Below are 18774 nucleotides of genomic sequence, written 5' to 3'. Positions count from 1 at the left end.
CTATCCTCTTTCACATGCTTAATGTAAAATTTGCCTACAATTTTAAGTACATTTTTTCAAAAAACTTGCCAACTTATCAATCCTTGAAATAATAATATGAAGATCACATTTAGGGTTCAAAAATTTATAATCTAAAACATTTTTGAACTCTTCTTCACCTTATATTTAAATTACATTTAGGGTTCAAAAATTTATAATCTAAAACATTTTTGAACTCTTCTTCACCTTATATTTAAATTTTTTCATATATGTATATGTCGTCCTTTTATAATAAAAAAGAATTTAACTTTAAATTTTTTCTTTTTTTTAGTCCTTATTATAATAATGTATAACCATACAAAAATCAATGGTCTGCTTTAAACCACACATTTTAAAAATCTTTTTTCTTTTTTAATCTGTATGCCTAGTAAGGGCGAAACTAACTTTTGGTTAGGGGTGATTTTATTTGATTCCTTGATGAAAAAATATATCATAAATACATGATTAAAATTATTTTTATTTATTTATATCAGATGTTGAACTCTTAAGGTTAAATTTCCTTTAAATATTAAACTCGCTTAATTAAAACTGGATGTCAAGTAAATTAATAAAAATGAAGTAGAAAAAACAAAAGATAAAATATAGGGTGAGGTACAAAAAAAAAAAAGAAAAAGAAGAAGATTTTGAGATAGTTGTTAAACTCTTGCCTTTTCTCATGCAGATAGAGACAAGAAAGATACTCCTCATCTCATTTTCATTCCCCTATAAATACCAAACACTTGTCTTTACAAATTTCAAACACTCAGTAAAAACCAACAAACATAAAAAGAATCAAAAAAAAAAAAAAACAAACAAACAAAAGAAGAAGAATGGAGAAAAGAGGTCATCCTTTACTTAGAGGTGGAAGAAGAGAAACAAAATATAGTCATAAGTTTTCTTCATCTCAAATGGAAACTTTGTCTGCCATTTCTGAAACTTTTCTTCCTTTAAATTCTCTTCAAAATAATGGTCAGAAAATTCAATGCTTTCATCAAGTTTCTGGCTCTCAATATCCAATTCCTGATGAGGTAAGTTAAATAGTAGGTCAGATTCACTGTTTACTTTTTTCTAGTCGATATATATATATATGGATCGTTCGTACATATGATATAGTTTTGAAGATTGAGTGGACGACTATTTAGGTTAATTCTTCCAAAAAAAGATTTATAAAAAGTTTAAAACCAATATTTTTGTTTTCTGTTTTCTTTTCTTTTTAGGGTGAATTGAAGTAGTTTTAAGGTTGAAGAATCTTAGTAATTCAATTGATTGATTATCTGAATTTTCATAATCTCCTTCCCTATTTACTAGCCCTTTCTGCCACACACATTTTTACTAAAAAAAAAATAATTTAATAATTATTTTTTTTGAGTCGAGTGTCTATCAAAAATAGTCAACCTACTTCTGATAGGGGTACTATACTCTAACGAGACTCGGCTTATAGAATTATATTGAGTATTTTGTTGTTATTATTTTTGTAATTTAATGGGGTTTTTTTTAAATCATTTGTAGGTTGCAGAGGTTGTAATGAAAAGGGGTTTTTTTGAAGCAAGAATCTTGGTGTTGGGTTTGTTGAAAATTCTATCAACAAGAATTGGGACATTGTTAATTTGTGGATTGTTTTGTTTTGGAAAAAGTTGGCCTTATATTAACAAATTCTCTGATATTCCACTGGAAAAAAGAGAAATTGTGGTGCAGAAATGGTTAAAAAATAGATATTTAACTCCTATTAGATTGGCATTTGTGTTCATCAAGTTCTTGTGTCTCTATGTCTTCTTTACTCAGGTAATTCTTCTTATCTTTTCTTTCTAACATATTTTATTCGGTGTCTGATATTTGTATTAGGGTTTATTTCTAACATATTTTATTCGGTGTCTGATATTTGTATTAGGGTTTAATCGATTCTTGTTCGTGGCGGAATGTCCCATATTAGGATAAAACGTTTCTTAACAAAGATAATTTTATACTCGAAGTTTGAACTTGGAACTTCTAGTTAATATTTGTGTTGGATATTTTTTCTTGGGGTTAATGGAGTTTTTTTGTCCCTTAATAAATTTTAAATTTAGTCCTTGTAATATGTAATTAAATATATTTAACCTTTAATTATTTGAAATTTGCATTTTGATATCTTTGACGATGAATATTCAAAAAATTTCAGAATCAATAGTTGTTTCACTGTTTAATTATTCATGACTTAGATAAAACTCGTTCTGTTACTTCATATTTGCTGCTAATGTACATTTAATAATAGTCTAAACTCTAAACATAACATATTTTCTACATAAAAAGATCAAAAACACACATTTTAATTAATTAAAGGCCAGATGTATTCGAGTTATATAACAAAAATCAAATAAAAATTTATCATTGATCCCTTTTAATTGTGATATGGACAGCATGCTAAGTTAGAAATGAAGGTATCTTTCTAAATTGAGAAATTATAAAAGTACTTTATAATTATCTTTCTTGATTTGGAAATTAAACAAATGGGTAATAATATATTTTTTTCCCTCAATATAGCCATCTTGACTTGAGTGTTTATGAAGAATTGGTCATTAGGAAGTTTCATATTTTAACGTATTAGATCACATCAATCTCTGAAATTGTGCTGGCATCATGTTTTTTTAATTTCACATATTTTATTTTAAAGTCCCATCTCACTTGGAAAGAAATGAGAGAAAAAGTTGCTTAAATAATTGAAAATCACTAGGTGCGTGAATCACATAATTTAATTTAGACACTAACAAAGAAAAAGTTTGTTAGTTTTTCATCTTTTCAGGTCGAGGATCTGTCAAAAATAGTTCTCTATTTTGACATATGGATAAACTATATGCACTCTCTATCTGCTCCGTGAGACTATACTAGCTAAGTTTATATTCATCTCTGAAGTAGTCTCGTTAGTCTTAAATTGATCTCTTATATTTTGTTGAAAATTTTTTTACCTTTGTTGGGCGTTTATACCAAACTAAATCAATGATAAAATAAAGTAAAAATATGTATTAATTAACTGACAACAATTTAGATGAAGAGATGTATATATTTATCGAGTTGATATAAACACTAGGCTGGAATAATAGACTAATATTCTAATATAATTTATTAAATAAATTTGACCAAAAAAAAAAACTAACAAATGAATTTTGGGATAATGATCTTTTTGTTTACTAGCAAATCCTAGCAAAACACATGTATGACAATTTGCAAGTTACAACATGTGACTATTGAAGATGACCTATAATTAATTAGTCACTATTTATTTGTTGACAAGAAATCATTATTATAATTTTTCTTTTCTTAAGAAGTTAGGTGGCTGAAAATGATAGCTCTTTAGCTTGGACTTTTTCATATGTTAACAGTTAGGGTGTGTTTGGTATGTCCAGTTTGGTGGCTTACAGATTTTGAAAAGTATTTTCTAAATCAACTTATTTTCCTTAAAACTAAGGAAAATGACTTCCCTTCAAAAATTAAGGAAAATATTTTCCAAAACTCTCATTCAACCTCATTCTTAAATTGAAATATTCATACAACTCTCAAAATCACCCATTCCTATTCCGACCCTCAAATCTCCCACCCCACGCCACCCCCTACTACCCTTATTAAAAAAATATTTTAATTTTAATATTTGAAAAATATTTTTTTATTCACCAACCAAACAATACAAAATATTTTTCGAAAAATATTTTCCATCCACCAATCAAACACAGGAAAACAAGTAAGAAATCTAGTTGTTTTCCAAGAAAACATTTTCTAGGAAAACGTTTTCCTTCATACCAAACACACCCTTAGTGTCAAATGTCAATGTCACTTATTATGTGTTAGTAAATTTTACTAGTAACTTTTTATCCGTGGACCAATTTTTTTTTTTCCAGTAGAAACGGAGACCTCATCTATAATTTGGTCCCAAAATTATAATGTACATCTTTTTGGTTTTGGTTTCCTTTTCTTGGTTTTTAGTATTATGGGATCTTAAATGGAAGAAAGCAACAAACCACTACTAATTTAATGTTTTCTTGATCTATGTTGTTCAAACTCTTCAAATATATCGTTGGACGAGTGTTTGGTCCTTCAGATGCATGATACTGATGATGCGGCAAAATTTATGAAGGATCCGAACAACATAGAGTTTATGAGATGTTTAAATATGAACAGTAGCTACAATATTCAGTATTTGATGAGAATATCAAGAATTCCCTCTGTATCAGTTTATGTGATAACGTTTGATTGGACACGAAGTTTAGGAATGATAGAAATATGTCATTCTTTTTTGGACCGACTAAAACTAAAAGAGAGTCACATAAATTGAGATTGGGGAGTAATTGATGTTGACTCTTTGTATCATTTCTTCTTAACCTTTTTAACTTTCAAATGCTTTCCAATCATTTATAGGGAAGTTGGATCATCAATTAGTAGACTTATTGGACCTATTATTTGTCTCGACTTAAAACAAATTTGTGAGTGCTGTTGACCTATGTTGTTTAAAATCTTCAAAAATGTTGATGGTTGCATGTCGGATCCTCTACAAGTAGTGCATTTTTTGAGGATCCGACCCGAACGCAGCAGCATTTTTGAAGAGTCCGAACAACATAGTTTATGACATTACATTCAACACATTGAGTGCTGAATTGAGTGTCCTTTTCTTGTCATAGGTTGGTGAAGATTCTAAAAATCCAGCATGGGATGACATGGGATATCAAGTAGACAATGAGGAGAATTCTTCAGAAACACCTGATGAGAGAAGACCTCTCGAGAAGGGAATCGTCGAGACGATGTATGAGACAGAATCAAGCATTGTCAAATCCCTTGTCCAAAAAGGCCTAAAAGTCACAGAAGACACAGAAGACAACGTGTACAAGGTTCAATGTGATGTTGTCATTGTTGGTTCAGGATGTGGTGGAGGTGTTGCAGCAAGTGTTCTTGCAAGTTCTGGACAGAAAGTTGTCGTTGTCGAGAAAGGAAACTACTTCACCAAATCAGACTATTCGTCCCTTGAAGGACCATCCCAGAGTCAAATGTATGAATCAGGAGGAATACTCGCAACGCTGGATGGTAAAGTTATGGTCATGGCAGGTTCAACAGTTGGTGGTGGCTCAGCTGTTAATTGGTCAGTCTGCATTAAGACCCCTGATTCCGTTATACAAGAATGGGGCGACGATAAAAGAATCCCAATGTTCCAAAGCCCTGAGTATGTATCAGCTATGGACAAAGTTTGTGAACGACTCAACGTGACAAAAGAGTGCACACGAGAAGGTCTTCAGAATCAAGTTCTCCGAAAAGGGTGTGAAAAGCTCGGTCTTGAAGTTGAAGGCGTGGCAAGAAACTCATCCGGGAATCATTATTGTGGCTCGTGCTGCTACGGATGTAGAAGAGGTGATAAGAAAGGAACTGATACAACTTGGCTGGTCGATGCTGTGGACTGTGGAGCAGTGATTATGACAGGATGCAAAGCTGAGAGATTCATATTAGAAAAGAACAAGTATGGGAAAACAAGAAACAAGAAATGCTTAGGAGTCATTGCAAGTAGTTTGAATAAAGATATCACTAAGAGGATATGTATTGAGGCCAAGGTGACCATTTCTGCTTGTGGTTCTCTTTTGACACCACCACTTATGATATCTAGTGGATTGAAAAATCCAAACATTGGCCGAAATCTCCGTCTTCATCCAGTCATAATGGCATGGGGGTACTTTCCTGAGTCCAATTCAGACCTCAAGGGAAAAATACATGAAGGCGGAATCATTACCTCAATGCACGAAGTTAGGAGTTATGATTCCGATGTAAGAGCTATTATAGAAGCACCTGCTTTAGGACCGGGATCATTCGCTGCTTTATGTCCTTGGGTATCTGGAGAGGACATGAAGAATAGGTTACTCAAGTATTCAAGAACAGCTCATTTGTTTGCAATGGTTAAAGACGTAGGATCGGGAAAAGTCAGGTCAGAAGGAAGAATAAGCTACACGTTTGATGCCGCAGACAAAGAAAATTTGAAGCACGGGCTAAGACGAGCTTTAAGGATCTTGATAGCAGCAGGAGCTGATGAGGTAGGCACTCAACAAAGCGATGGACAGAGAATCAAATGTAAGGGAAAAGGTGAAAAAGAAATCGAGGTGTTTCTTGACACGGTCACAGCAGCTGAGGGGCCAAAGTCACTTGTAAAGGATTTCACAACTTACTGTTCTGCCCATCAAATGGGAAGCTGCAGGATGGGAATGAGCGAAAAAGACAGTGCAGTCGATGAGAACGGAGAGAGTTGGGAAGCAGATGGACTATTTGTTTGTGATGCTAGTGTCCTTCCAGGCGCTGTTGGCGTAAATCCAATGATCACTATCCAGTCCACTGCATATTGCCTGTCCAACAAGATAGCAGAGATGATAAAAGTAGGAAAATTCTCTAGATAAGCTTTCCTCTATTCGTCCTCTTTATCTATATACTGTTTCGATACACATTTGTTATGCCTTGTCCTTCTTTGAATGTGCATATATTTGTAATTTGCAATGAAATTTTAGCGCTCTTTCATTCTTAACGAGTAAGATATGTGTAACTAGTACAGATAAAGAGGATATCAATAAACAAAGTATTCATGTTTTGTCCTTTCCATCAGCTTCAGCATTCTTCGGATGAACACACCTGAAGTATCACTGTTTTGCGAGTTCCTTATCCGTTGTTTGCATTTACTACCTCAACTATTACACACAATTTATCAGAAAATGTCTCGAAGTTAATGACTCAGCTGGCACGTGGACGGAATTTTATGGCCAAATTAAGTTGCCATGCGCCTTTTGGCGGTTGTAATCAAACACACTTGTTCTAGTCATCTTCGAGTTGTGTGTTGATAAATAGTTAGTGAAAGTTCAGGTAGAAAACACAAACAACTTCTAGTTCAGATATGAAACTCGCAAAAATGTGATACTTCATGTGTGTTTTGGACTATCATCTCTTACTTTATTCCTAGATATTACTTGACAATCATAATGTGATTTAAGACGCAGAATGTTGATAACATACAATCATATTGTGGTAGGAGGACAAAATTATTCTGGGAAATCGATACATTTGATATTTACTAAGAATAATAGAAGATCTCAGAGATACATTTCTGATCACAATTGAGTTGTTAAGAATGAGAACATATACAAACAGGCATGGAAATAACAACTTTGCTTGGAAACACGTTGAACCATAAGGGTCGATTGATTGTTAAACGATCAACAAGATGATGGCGGATTCTCCACTCACACCATAAGCGATAAGTGCCTCCAATTTTCTGCTGCAGAAAGCACTGCTTTCCTCTTATTGAGAAGCCTCTGTCTTCGTTATCCAAACATGGTTCTAAAATCTATTCTATCCATCGGAGTCTGTCTCGCGGAAAGGCAATGGAACTGCTTTCACTGCTCTGAATTTTCCAACATTGTTCAAGTGCTCGTGCTCCAACCTAAACAACCAGAGAGATACAGTAAGGAATATTCATTTCCTACAAAATCTGATATATTTAGGGACTTGGTGTACCTGTAGAAGTTCCAGTGACCACGTCGAATAACTTCCAACGAGGCAAGCGTAAAGTCAAGTAAACGCGATTCAAATAGTCCGAAGTTGAAATGCATCACTGTCTCTACCCAAGCAACTCTCAAGACCAGATTCAAAGCCTAAGATTGAAATTTTCAAAAATATGTTCAGATATATGACATTGTTGTAAAAGGGCAGCCCGGTGCACCAAAGCTCCCACTATGCACGGGGTTCGGGGAAGGTCCGGACGTCTATTGTACACAGCCTTATCCTGCAGTTCTGCAGGAGGCTGTTTCCACGTCTTGAACCCATGACCTTCTGGTCACATGACAGCAACTTTACCGGTTACTCTATGATATTGTTGTATGTAACGAAAAGGCTGTTCAAAGAGAAAGGACTTACAATTGAAGCATAGTAAATGCTCTTATTCTTCAAGATCAGTTCATCTCTGAGCAAAATGTTTTTGGATTTTAGGTCAAAAAATCCCCAGTCCTTAACAAAATCCCAATACAATTGATAAACTGTGGCTATAACTGAAGTCACCAAGACGATCGCCAGCCATAATTTTGAATCAGGCTGCCTTGCATAGGTTAGCCTAGCACCAGCTGCTACCATAGCAGAAACATACTTTCCCAAGTTAGCTAGGTGATTCACGTCAGACTCGTCGAACCATCTCCTTGCACACTAGATAGATCACAAACATACGCTAGTTAGTTCACACTGAAAATTGTAAAAGTTCCAGTCTTTGGCAGTGATAGCTGTTACAATATTTACCTGCATTGCTCGCCAATAATATGGCGCGAAGGAGATAACATAAGCGAGCTCTCTGTACATCCTACCGGATTTACATGTTGGAAGTCCATGACTTTTCAAACTTCCAGCAATAAAGTAGCAAGCTGATGATTCCAAGTGCCTCATCAATGGGATCTAAAGACAGGAAAAAAAAAAAAAACAAGATCATCAATATGCTATTCAAGATTGTGGTTGAATAGAAGATAATGCAAAGGGCAGCTCAGTGCACAGAACATCCTGCGTTCACTCAGGGTCCGGGGAAGGGCCACACCCAAGGGGGTGTAATGTAGGCAGCCTACCCCGACGCAAGTATCAGTGACTGATACCATGGCTCGAACCCTTGACCTATAGGTCACACGGTCACACAGAGACAACTTTATCGTTGCTCTAGAGCTCCCCTTCGAGTAGAAGATAGCCTGAATACCTGGCTTGTTAGTTGATCAGCCATGAAAAAGTCTACCATCAGGACCTGCATCAACATCATTACATTATTAAAAACTATTTATAGTAACCACTCTAAGATTTTCATTTTTCAGGATATGAAAGTACCTTGTAAAACGGAGAGCAGATGATGTTACGTATCACTTTGAGGAAGTAGAAGCGTGTTGGGCGATAGAAAACATTCAACGGACATATCAGCAGAGCAAGAAAAATCTGAAAAATGCAAGGATAGTCAATTCAAAAACTCTCAATCTGCATTCAACATAAATGTTTCGAGTAAGCAAGAATTCGGTTGACAAACCAGTAGGAGAATTCCAGGGATTGCATCGACTTGGCTCGGAGAAAATCCACTCGAAAGTAAGATCAAGTGAATAACAAGAGCCCCAACAACAGAAGTCATTAAGCAAGTGCCTATGAGGAAAGCATCTCTATATTTGAGAGCTGTTTTAGGTTGAAACTCAAATATGAAGTTGTAATTGATCCTTGTGCTCTTCCAAACGAACAGATTGCATCCATACATGAACAAATGTAAGCTTAGCAATGCGAACATGCTGCACAACATTACACGTAACTCATTTTCAGCATCATACAACGTTGTAATCATCGAAAATACTTAACTTCGTTTACATAAAAAAAATGGCAGCCCGGTGCACTAAAGCTCCCGCTATGCACAGGGTCCGGGGAAGAGCCCATCACAAGGGTGTATTGTATGCAGCCTTATCTTTCATTTCTGCCAGAGGCTGTTTCTAAGGTAACAAAGGTACTCCAAGGCTCCCCTTCACTTAACTTCGTTTACATAATTATTATAATTTAACATGTTATAGCAGGTTATCTACTTTGTTTTCTAGGTATGACTTATTATGGGCTGTTACATGATTTTAAAAAATGAGAGAAAATTAGTACTAGTGACACAAAGTTCAGGATGTTAACAATCTTAACATACACCAAATTATCCTTCATTAGTAGATTTTTGTCAAAAAATATAGGGATCTTCACATAAATAGTGGAGCAGATTTACTGGTTACTTTTTCTAGCTCGTATAAATAGATTGATTATACACGATTTATACATATTTTTTCTAACAGTCTTTTATTAAAAATTAGTAATCCTCAACAGGGATAAGTACAAGCAAGGGACGCTAGGTGTTACCTTACCAATCCTTACGATTTATACATATATTATACATCCGACGGCTATTATTAGTTTAATCAGTTGGGTGAACGACCAGTCTACATACTAACTAGTTAATCAATGACAATATCAAATTTTCTAAAAAATTGTATCTACTTTAAGAGGAAAAAGACATTCCATAAATAGAGGAAAAAAGAGGGAAAAATGAGAATAATGTGAGAATTATTTTTTTTTTTTTTTTAAAAAGTACCTGAAAATAGGGTAAACAGTTTCAACATAGCCAGCTTCAGTTGTAGGAGAAAACATGCCACTCAAATGAGCCAAAATTGCGTATACACTAAATAACGTCACAAAACAACCTGTGAAAAGACCTGCAAAATCGAATAAAAATCGATAAATATAACTACTCGTATTTAACTTATATATAACGTCAGTGTAAAAAAAATTACATTATTGGTATAATTTAACATGTTATAGCAGATTTTCGTCGTATTTTACATGTTCAATGCACGACTATATAACCAAATTTTGCATTGTATTTTATTTTTTTGAGTTAATGAATTTATTTGAGTTACACATTGAATTTTGAATAAGTACATTAGTCATCCTATTCCCATGTTTGGTTCTCCCTCTGCCCCATATTAGTTGTTGTATTTCGCTTCTCGAGAGTCAATTTAATTAATTTCAGCATTAACTTGAATTACATTAATTCTATATTTTGAAAATACGATTTATATATTCCAAAATTATACAAAAGTAATATAAGTTGCGCTGCTTCTCATATCAAATCTATAGCCCAATAAAAAATAAATCTTAAAACATTGATCGAGTTTATGTAATTTGATTCATAAAAAAGGAAACATGGCGAGTAGTTTGTAACAGATTGAGTAATATTGTCAAATTTTATTGAGATCTTTAACATTTTTAGCCAGTAGACTATAAAATTTGTAAATAAATATAAAGATTAAAATTTTCATTTCAAATGTTGTTGATTTTTTTGGTTTCCATCCGGTGTTTGGTATCCATATTAGAGCCCGACTAATTCAGTTTCGCGTCAGGTAGGGCCCATTCGGGATAGCACTCTCTATCAAGGATTATTTCATACCCAAGATTCGAACCCGAGATCTCTGATTAAGGAAGAAGCAACCTCTTCCTAGTTGTCATTTCAATTGTTGTTAGCTTAATTGGACTTTTTTTACAGTACCTTTTATTAGCACTACTTAGCATATGCATATAGATGGATCTATCTAGTGAGATATTAGGAAGTGGATATTAACTTTTATTTAGTTATATTATTTTTATAATAAGGGGGTGGGGGTGGGTGGGTGGTGAGTGAAGAATTTTACCAACAAAAAAAGTGACCATATGAGATTCTTTATTCTGTTGGGGTCTTAAGAACTTCATTGCCTTTTTCCTGTCACTGTTTGCAAAGTGCTGTGTGAATAAGGACTCCACTTCATCCATTAGCCTAACCACCTTCTCACCAATAACCAAAACACATAATAAAATAAAATATTGTAAACATTAGTACATGCATTTTCCACCATTAACTCATTAACCACTAACAATATTTCATATATATAAATAATTAATATACTTCTATTTCATTCATGATAGAATAGCTATATGTTGCTTGGACTTGGCCACGGGTCGATTCTTTATATAGATATGAATCTAAAATTCAGATTTTTCATCACGTAAATTTTAGGATTTAGGGTATGAATCTAAGTGTCGATGTGCGTGCCGTGATATGATACAACAAAAGGCAGATCACATTGATACGAGTGCGAAAACTTTTTTGAAGAGTTCGAGCAATATAGGTAGATGAGGGGATTTAACACAAATACTTAGTGACATCTTAATCATATCTCATCACTAATAGATGCATGAGAACTTTTTTTCTTTTACCCTTCCAAGAACATTCACTAAGACAACAGAAAATGTAAAACAATGTTAAACTATAAATATATTTGATATGAGAAAAATCATTTTCATAAAGCACAGGTGATAATTCATAAAGATAATCATAGTAATAAGTTCTTAATTTTTTACGTAAAATTTACCTTATCAGAACTAATGAAATGAGATCTTTTCACTTGTTTAAGATAATTTGCTGATGATTGCTGCTTAGCTACCTGTTTGATGAGGGTAAAAAAATAAAAATAAAATTATCACAAAATATTTAACGAGTTGCATGCATTTATTGATCTGATGCAAACACTGATTTTTCCATTTTTTTTATTTTTTTAAAATACATTACCTTGTCAAACTTTTTAAGTATCTTCACGAAAGCCACCATATTTAGTGAGCTGAAAAAAAACAAAGTTAGTGAAATTATTAGAACTGAAATTAAAGTAATAAATACGTTGAAGAAACTACTTCCATTCGTAATGAAAAAAAGTAACGTTTTGATGAAAAGCTGACATATAATTTGCCAAAATAGAGAAATAAAAAAACAAACAAACAAAAAAAGAGTTTAGAAATGTTTGCTAAACTTTTAATGCTTTATTTTGTCATCTTCTTGATGCTTTTTTTTTTTTTTTCCGTTTATAAAAGATATACACACTTTATTGTTTGTTACATGATTGTTTCCAAATGTGGTTGAATGAATAAAATATCACGACATAAATCTATTAAATTATAAAATGCAAATACATAACATTCCTAAAAAGAGTAAGTGTTTTTGTTTTTCATAACTAAATTAGGACTATTATTTGACACACACATATATATATATATTTAGTTAGGATTTAAGTTATTACTAATTGTGTAATTTAATATGTTACCTAATTACTTTATTAAATAGAAAGCTAGCTATACGCAATCACCTCTTAAGTAATTTGATTGTATAAGTATTTTCCCTCTATTGATACATTATGTAGAACTTATAAAATTTATTATTACCATGATTAATATGATTAAAATTCTACATTGTACTCGACAAATATTACTTTTTTCTACGACTATCGGTATCTTGGTCAGTTGAACATGCTGTCGGTTCAAAAATTATATTGTGTAATTAACGCTACAAATATTACATTTTATATTATTATGCTAAATCTTGGACGTTCTTGATTAACAATACCTTTAGCAAAATTTCTAATGTTGTTACTGCTTGTTACTATATTATTATCATTATGCAGGTATATAACAGGTATAGTGATAATATTCATAATATCGTACATATACTTATTTAAAATTCTGAATCTCCTCCTGAAAACTACACGACTTATATTTGAAAAATGAAATACTATAAAAGATAGGAGTTAGCAATAGACAACTTCTGTCCCTAAACAACAAAATTTCGCGACTAATCTTATTTAACAATATATCATCAAAAATTTGTGTCAGATACGAACGATTCAGTGACACAGATTGACGATAAACATGTATATTATGTCAGATACGAACTATTTAGCAACAGATTGACGATAAACCTGTATTATATCATATATGGACTATTTAGCGATAGATTGACGACAAAGTATTTAGCAACAGATTCACAACAAACCTGTATGTCAGATACGGACTATTTAGCAACAAATTGATGACAAACTTGTATTATGTCAGATACGAACTATTTAGCGAAAGATTGACGACAAACATGCATTATTATATCAGATACGAAACTAATCATTTAGCGACAGATTGACGACAAACCTAACTATTTAGCAACAGATTGACGACAGACATGTATATTATTATGTCAGATATGGACTATTTAGCGACAGATTGACGACAAACCTGTAATTTTTGAGTAAGCCAAGGCCTCTATAGAGTTCAACAAAAGCACTTCTAATCATCTTTTCAGCACATTGAATTTTCTTCTTGTTGATGTATTCTCTAGGTCCATCTTTTTTAGGGTTATTCACTAAATCTTCCCATAACATAGATGTGACAGCAGCAATGGTTCTTGTTGGTGTTGTGGCTGGTATATCAATCCTCATGGCAACTTTTGGTTTGCCTCCTTTCTTAGTCTTAGCCCTTGTGCTTGCTGAATTCACAAAATTTATCCCATTTTTCTCTAGTGCTGTTATCACTTCTTCTGTTTGTGATGGTGTTTCTGACCCTGTTGGGCTAACACAATATTCACTTGCTGTTTCTACACAACATCAAAAAAAAAAAAAGAGAGAATGTTATTATGTTTCAAACTGTGTTGCTCGGATCATTCAAAAATGTTATCACATTCGTGATGGATTTACGGTAAATGCATAGGTTTTGGAGGGTCCAACACGCATCTGATCGTATTTTTGTAGAGTCTAGTGCAGTAGTGGAGGCAGAATTTTTAGCAACGGGTTTCATCTACAATATACTATAGGCCGTATGTAGTAACATATTTTGATTTTGTATACACAGTGTGATTTTTTAGTGAAAGGGGTTCAGATGAATATCCTTCCGCCTCTTGCGTGTCGGATCTTATCGAAAAATGTATAACTTTTCGAGGATCTAACACATCTAGAAATATTTTAAAATAGTCCGAACAACTTTCAGAAAAAAAAAAAAAATTAAATTGATATCATATGATATCTGTGACACTACACTTATTGAGTTTAAGATCTATACCCTAACGGTTGGCAAAAAATATGAGTATTGAGTTTAAGTTCTATACACAAAATATAAGTATTGAGTTTAAGTTCTATACACAATATCAGGTTATTGATAAAGTTATTATAATGCTTTAATTGGTAATATGATAAAATTGGTACCATACTGGCTAACATCTTATTAATAGGCCAAATGATAGTGATAGTGTAAAAAGTTTTATGCAATCAGCGTATATAATTTAAATCCTTTTATGCTATTTTAAGTTTAAAATCTTAAAAGAGTGAGTATCATAAGGTGGAAATTTTTATATGAAAAATGTTGTGGAATCCACTAATATATATCATCAAACAAGAATAATTATTTTGTTGGAAGAAAATTAAGTTACAATCTTTGTATTTTGGGACCACCATGATTCATGTAAATGGAGGAAACTATACATACATGCTTTCAAGACTATTCACACATCAATCTTATTATAGTATTTTTTTTTATATATATAATTCTTTAAAATTTGGAAAAATATGCACTACAATTAAAAATAAATGTAACTAAATCTTCATTTAATATATTTTCAAGTATGAGAAAAAGGATTTTTTTTTTTTTTCAAATAGTTAACCTAGGAGTACCTTGAAATGTTCAACTTAATACAATAATCTGAATTGCGATATCTTGACAAGAATTATCTTCTTTCGATTTAGAAACTAAACCTTTAAAATGCGACCTTTTTTTAGATTCTGCATAAATATGAAATACTTTATGCATTATCTTTTTTGATTTAGACATTAAACCCAAGCAAATTGGAAAAGTATTCTCAATATAACAACTTTAATGTATTTACTTAGACTACATTCCAAAATTGCCCTAGAACTATACAAACATTACATTATATTAAGGAAAATAAACTTGTGTTACTAACTATATTCACATGTCATGCTTAATTAGAAATGTTGTAAACAAAGGATGAAAAATTGAACAATAACTCACCGGAAAAATCAGAGTTCCGGCCAGACGACGATTGGGTCCGACTGAAAAACCCGGATCCGGACCTTGACCCGAGGGTTTTCCGGCGCCGGTCACTGAGAACTTGCTTGAGATCCAATAATATTTGGAGTTGCTTATTAAGAATATCACCTCTTTCAAGAAACTCACTTTCTTTCGTCTTGTAAAAATCATTCACTTTTTTTAGCTCTTCATCCAACATCTCAAAAAATAGTCTCACCTACAAAATACAAATGCAAATATACTAAAAAAAAATTAAGAAAATTGAAAGACACTAAATTAACATAATATTTGAAAATTTTCAATACCCCATTTTGTAACTTCACTTTAAAAAAAAAATAAAAAAAATCAACCGAGGATATATAATTTTTATCGCTAGACAAATAACTTGATACAATTATCGATAAGTCATCATCAACAACAACAATAATAATATATTCAGCATAATTTTACGAGTGAGGTCTGAGAATAAAGTATACGCAGACCGTACATCTACCTTAAGAGGTAGAGAGAGTATATTTGATACACTCTCGAAGCTCAAGGTAGCTACAAATTATCAAAGATGTTATATTAGTTACGTGTTATTCAACTTTTTGTAGCTAATTCCTTTTTTTTGTCCTTTTCAAATTGAATTTTCTAATTAGTAGTAGATTGTTATTATTACCTCTTTTTTTAAATCATGAAATAAATTATTATTATTACCTCATCTTCTTCAGAAAACAACTGAACCAGCTCATTTTCAGTTTCATACATTTCTTGTTGCTCTTCTTGTTCCCCTCCATCTTCTCCTTCTTTGATTATGCTCTTCACCTACCATAAACAATTTCAAAAAAAAAAAAAGAAAAAAGAAGCTATATTAATAGCAATATAGAAAGTAATATTGATAACTTTACTAATTCTAACAAAATTCCTAGATAATAATTAAATTGTCATTTTCATTTTTGACTCCTTTTTTCAGGTTGTTGTACTTGTTTCAACTCTTCACGATAACTTCATGATAAAAATGACATAAAAGGAAAAAAAAAAAAAGAACCGTTTCATTATTGTTGCCACCATGCTATATATCACACACCACCTTTGATATTTTCTTGATATTAATCTTCATGTTGAAGATTAATATAGAAACTAAACAACCATCTTTACTATATATATTGTATAAAAAATTAAAAATACAATAACGATGTATCCCACGTAATTTCATAAATAAGGTCCGGAAAGGATATAAAATATACATTGACCTCGAGATAGAGAGTCTGTTTTCGATTTTTGTACTAAAATATTTCATGAAGGAGAAGAAAAGAAAAAAAGGTGGCAAAAAGCAAGAGTAAACATGCATTTGACACTATTGATAGTGGTGGTGCAACCATGGACTATATATTTTAACTAAATATTTTAAACAAACTTTTTTGCCTCAAAACAACATCACTTAGCTTTTCCCTTTCTTTTTCAAACAATACTACAAAATAAAACTTGAAAAACAAAAAGCTATACAATATAATATAGTACAAGAAAGGAAAAAAAAAACCATACTTGGGAAATTTGATCATGAGGTTTATGAAGCTTGTTAGAAATGGTGATAGAACGAATCGAATCGAAAATGGATCGACCAAAATCATGAATAATAGAAGAATTTCCATCACGTAAATGATGAATATTATGTTTTGGTTTTCTTGAAATCTTGATTTTCTTAACTTGTTTTTTAAGTTGCCAATAATTTACAAAAGCATCTTTCCATTCTGGAATTAATTGTGCTTCAAGTTCTTTAGAAAACTTCACCATTATTTTTTCTTTTCTTTTTCCAAAGAGAAAAATGGTGGAAAAGAAAAAAGGAGGAAAAGGAGGGAAAATTTTAGAGGTGAGAGACAAGAAGAGAAGTTGACAAAGATATATAGAGGGGTACGGAAAACAGACAAAAGTTATTACTCCCTCCGTCTCGTAATACTTGTCATGTTTCATTTTTCAAAAAATCAAGTTAGGTTATTTTTTATTAATATTTTAATATATATATTTTTTATCATATTCTTATGAGAGAGAATTGCAAGTAATCAATTAGAGTAATTTTAGTCTCGTGTAATTTTTGATTTTTTTTTTTAAAAAAGAATTATGGTGTTCGCGATCGTGCACTTATGCGCACCTCAACTAATTTTACGGATAATTGTCACCTTCATTTACCAACAAGTACTAGGTAATTTTATCCGTCAAGACCTAGATAACAAATGGAAAGATATCACCTGGTGTCATGTAGTTCTTTTATATCTAACTTACAAATTTAAAATATTAATTGCTGATTAATATTTTAATATATATATTTTTGATCATATTGATATGAGAGTGAATTGCAAGTAATTAATTATAGTATTTCTCATTTAGTGTAGTTTTTGATTATTTAAAAGAAAAAATTGTAGTGTTCGCGTCCGCACGCTTATACACACCTCAACTAATTCCATGGAATAACTGTTACCTCCTTCAAACAATAAATATCAGGTAATTATGTTTACCAAAACCTAGATAACAAATGGAAAAATATCGCCTAGTGGCATGTAGTTCTTTTATATTTAAATTATAAATTTAAATTATTTAATTTATCTAATTGAATTTAATTTAAAGATTACTCAAACTGATTCTTAAAAAGCGAAATATGATATTTTTCTTATTTGGAATTGAGGCAGCAACAGATAATAAATAGTGGCTGCTTTGTTTCTTATTATAATTATATTTCTTAGATGCATATATAATGGTTACTTCTTGAAATAAAAAGGTGAATCAACTATCAATAAAATGATTTATTCAACATGCTTTTACTAGCTCTGATCTAATCGATTAATACTAATTCTTCAGAATGTCTAACATGGTTACATGTCAAATTCTTTAAAAATAGTTATTTTTTAAGGAAAAAATATGTATGGGCTGTTATTTCATTTGTACTTCGGGTACACAGAATTTGTATATTACAACATTAACTTCAACTTGAGTTCAAGTATAAACAAAAACACAATGAAGTATATCAAATACCCTCAACACAAGATCAAAATGACCTTTCCAAGAGGTGTATTTTATTTTGCAGAAATTAAAATGAAGCACAAAATAGCCAAGTCGTCCGAATTCATGACTTTTCCTTAAGGAAATAATCCTCCTCACTGTATCCGAGGTTGTGGAATTTTTCCTCCCAGGATAAAATGGTGAACAGACCAACAGTAGCGGTACCTCAAACGGTTGAAATATCTTTGAACTCACAGAACGTTTTGAGTGATCACACAGAATATTTTTGAGACAAGAAGAGAGTTTTTAATCTGAAAATTTCTTGTCAAAACTTGTGAAGGAAAGCAGTTTTATATAGCCTAGCAGATGTCT

The 18774-nt window shown here is 32.0% G+C and overlaps 2 protein-coding genes across 2 annotated transcripts; one reads left to right on the top strand and one right to left on the bottom strand.

Annotated features, from left to right (window-relative positions):
- The first annotated feature begins 705 nt into the window (after positions 1 to 705).
- Positions 706 to 6607, top strand: LOC107864209 (long-chain-alcohol oxidase FAO1). The gene is made up of 3 exons (XM_016710514.2): positions 706 to 1046; positions 1528 to 1800; positions 4662 to 6607. The coding sequence occupies exons 1-3, from the start codon at positions 849 to 851 to the stop codon at positions 6408 to 6410; spliced, it is 2220 nt and encodes a 739-aa protein (XP_016566000.1). The 5' UTR covers positions 706 to 848; the 3' UTR covers positions 6411 to 6607.
- Positions 6608 to 6986: 379 nt separating this feature from the next.
- Positions 6987 to 17277, bottom strand: LOC107864208 (phosphate transporter PHO1). Its single transcript, XM_016710513.2, has 15 exons — positions 16954 to 17277; positions 16126 to 16233; positions 15409 to 15643; positions 13624 to 13981; positions 12140 to 12188; positions 11943 to 12014; positions 11226 to 11355; positions 10130 to 10250; positions 9050 to 9299; positions 8857 to 8961; positions 8732 to 8776; positions 8290 to 8442; positions 7918 to 8199; positions 7519 to 7655; positions 6987 to 7444 (listed from the first exon to the last, which is right to left on the bottom strand). The coding sequence occupies exons 1-15, from the start codon at positions 17200 to 17202 to the stop codon at positions 7354 to 7356; spliced, it is 2385 nt and encodes a 794-aa protein (XP_016565999.1). The 5' UTR covers positions 17203 to 17277; the 3' UTR covers positions 6987 to 7353.
- Between the last annotated feature and the right edge of the window lie 1497 nt (positions 17278 to 18774).

The sequence above is a fragment of the Capsicum annuum genome, chromosome 3 (assembly GCF_002878395.1).
Source record: "Capsicum annuum cultivar UCD-10X-F1 chromosome 3, UCD10Xv1.1, whole genome shotgun sequence".
In the NCBI taxonomy this organism is placed as follows: domain Eukaryota; kingdom Viridiplantae; phylum Streptophyta; class Magnoliopsida; order Solanales; family Solanaceae; genus Capsicum; species Capsicum annuum.
Note: the sequence above shows the minus strand (reverse complement) of the source record. Positions and strands in the feature narration are given on the sequence as shown.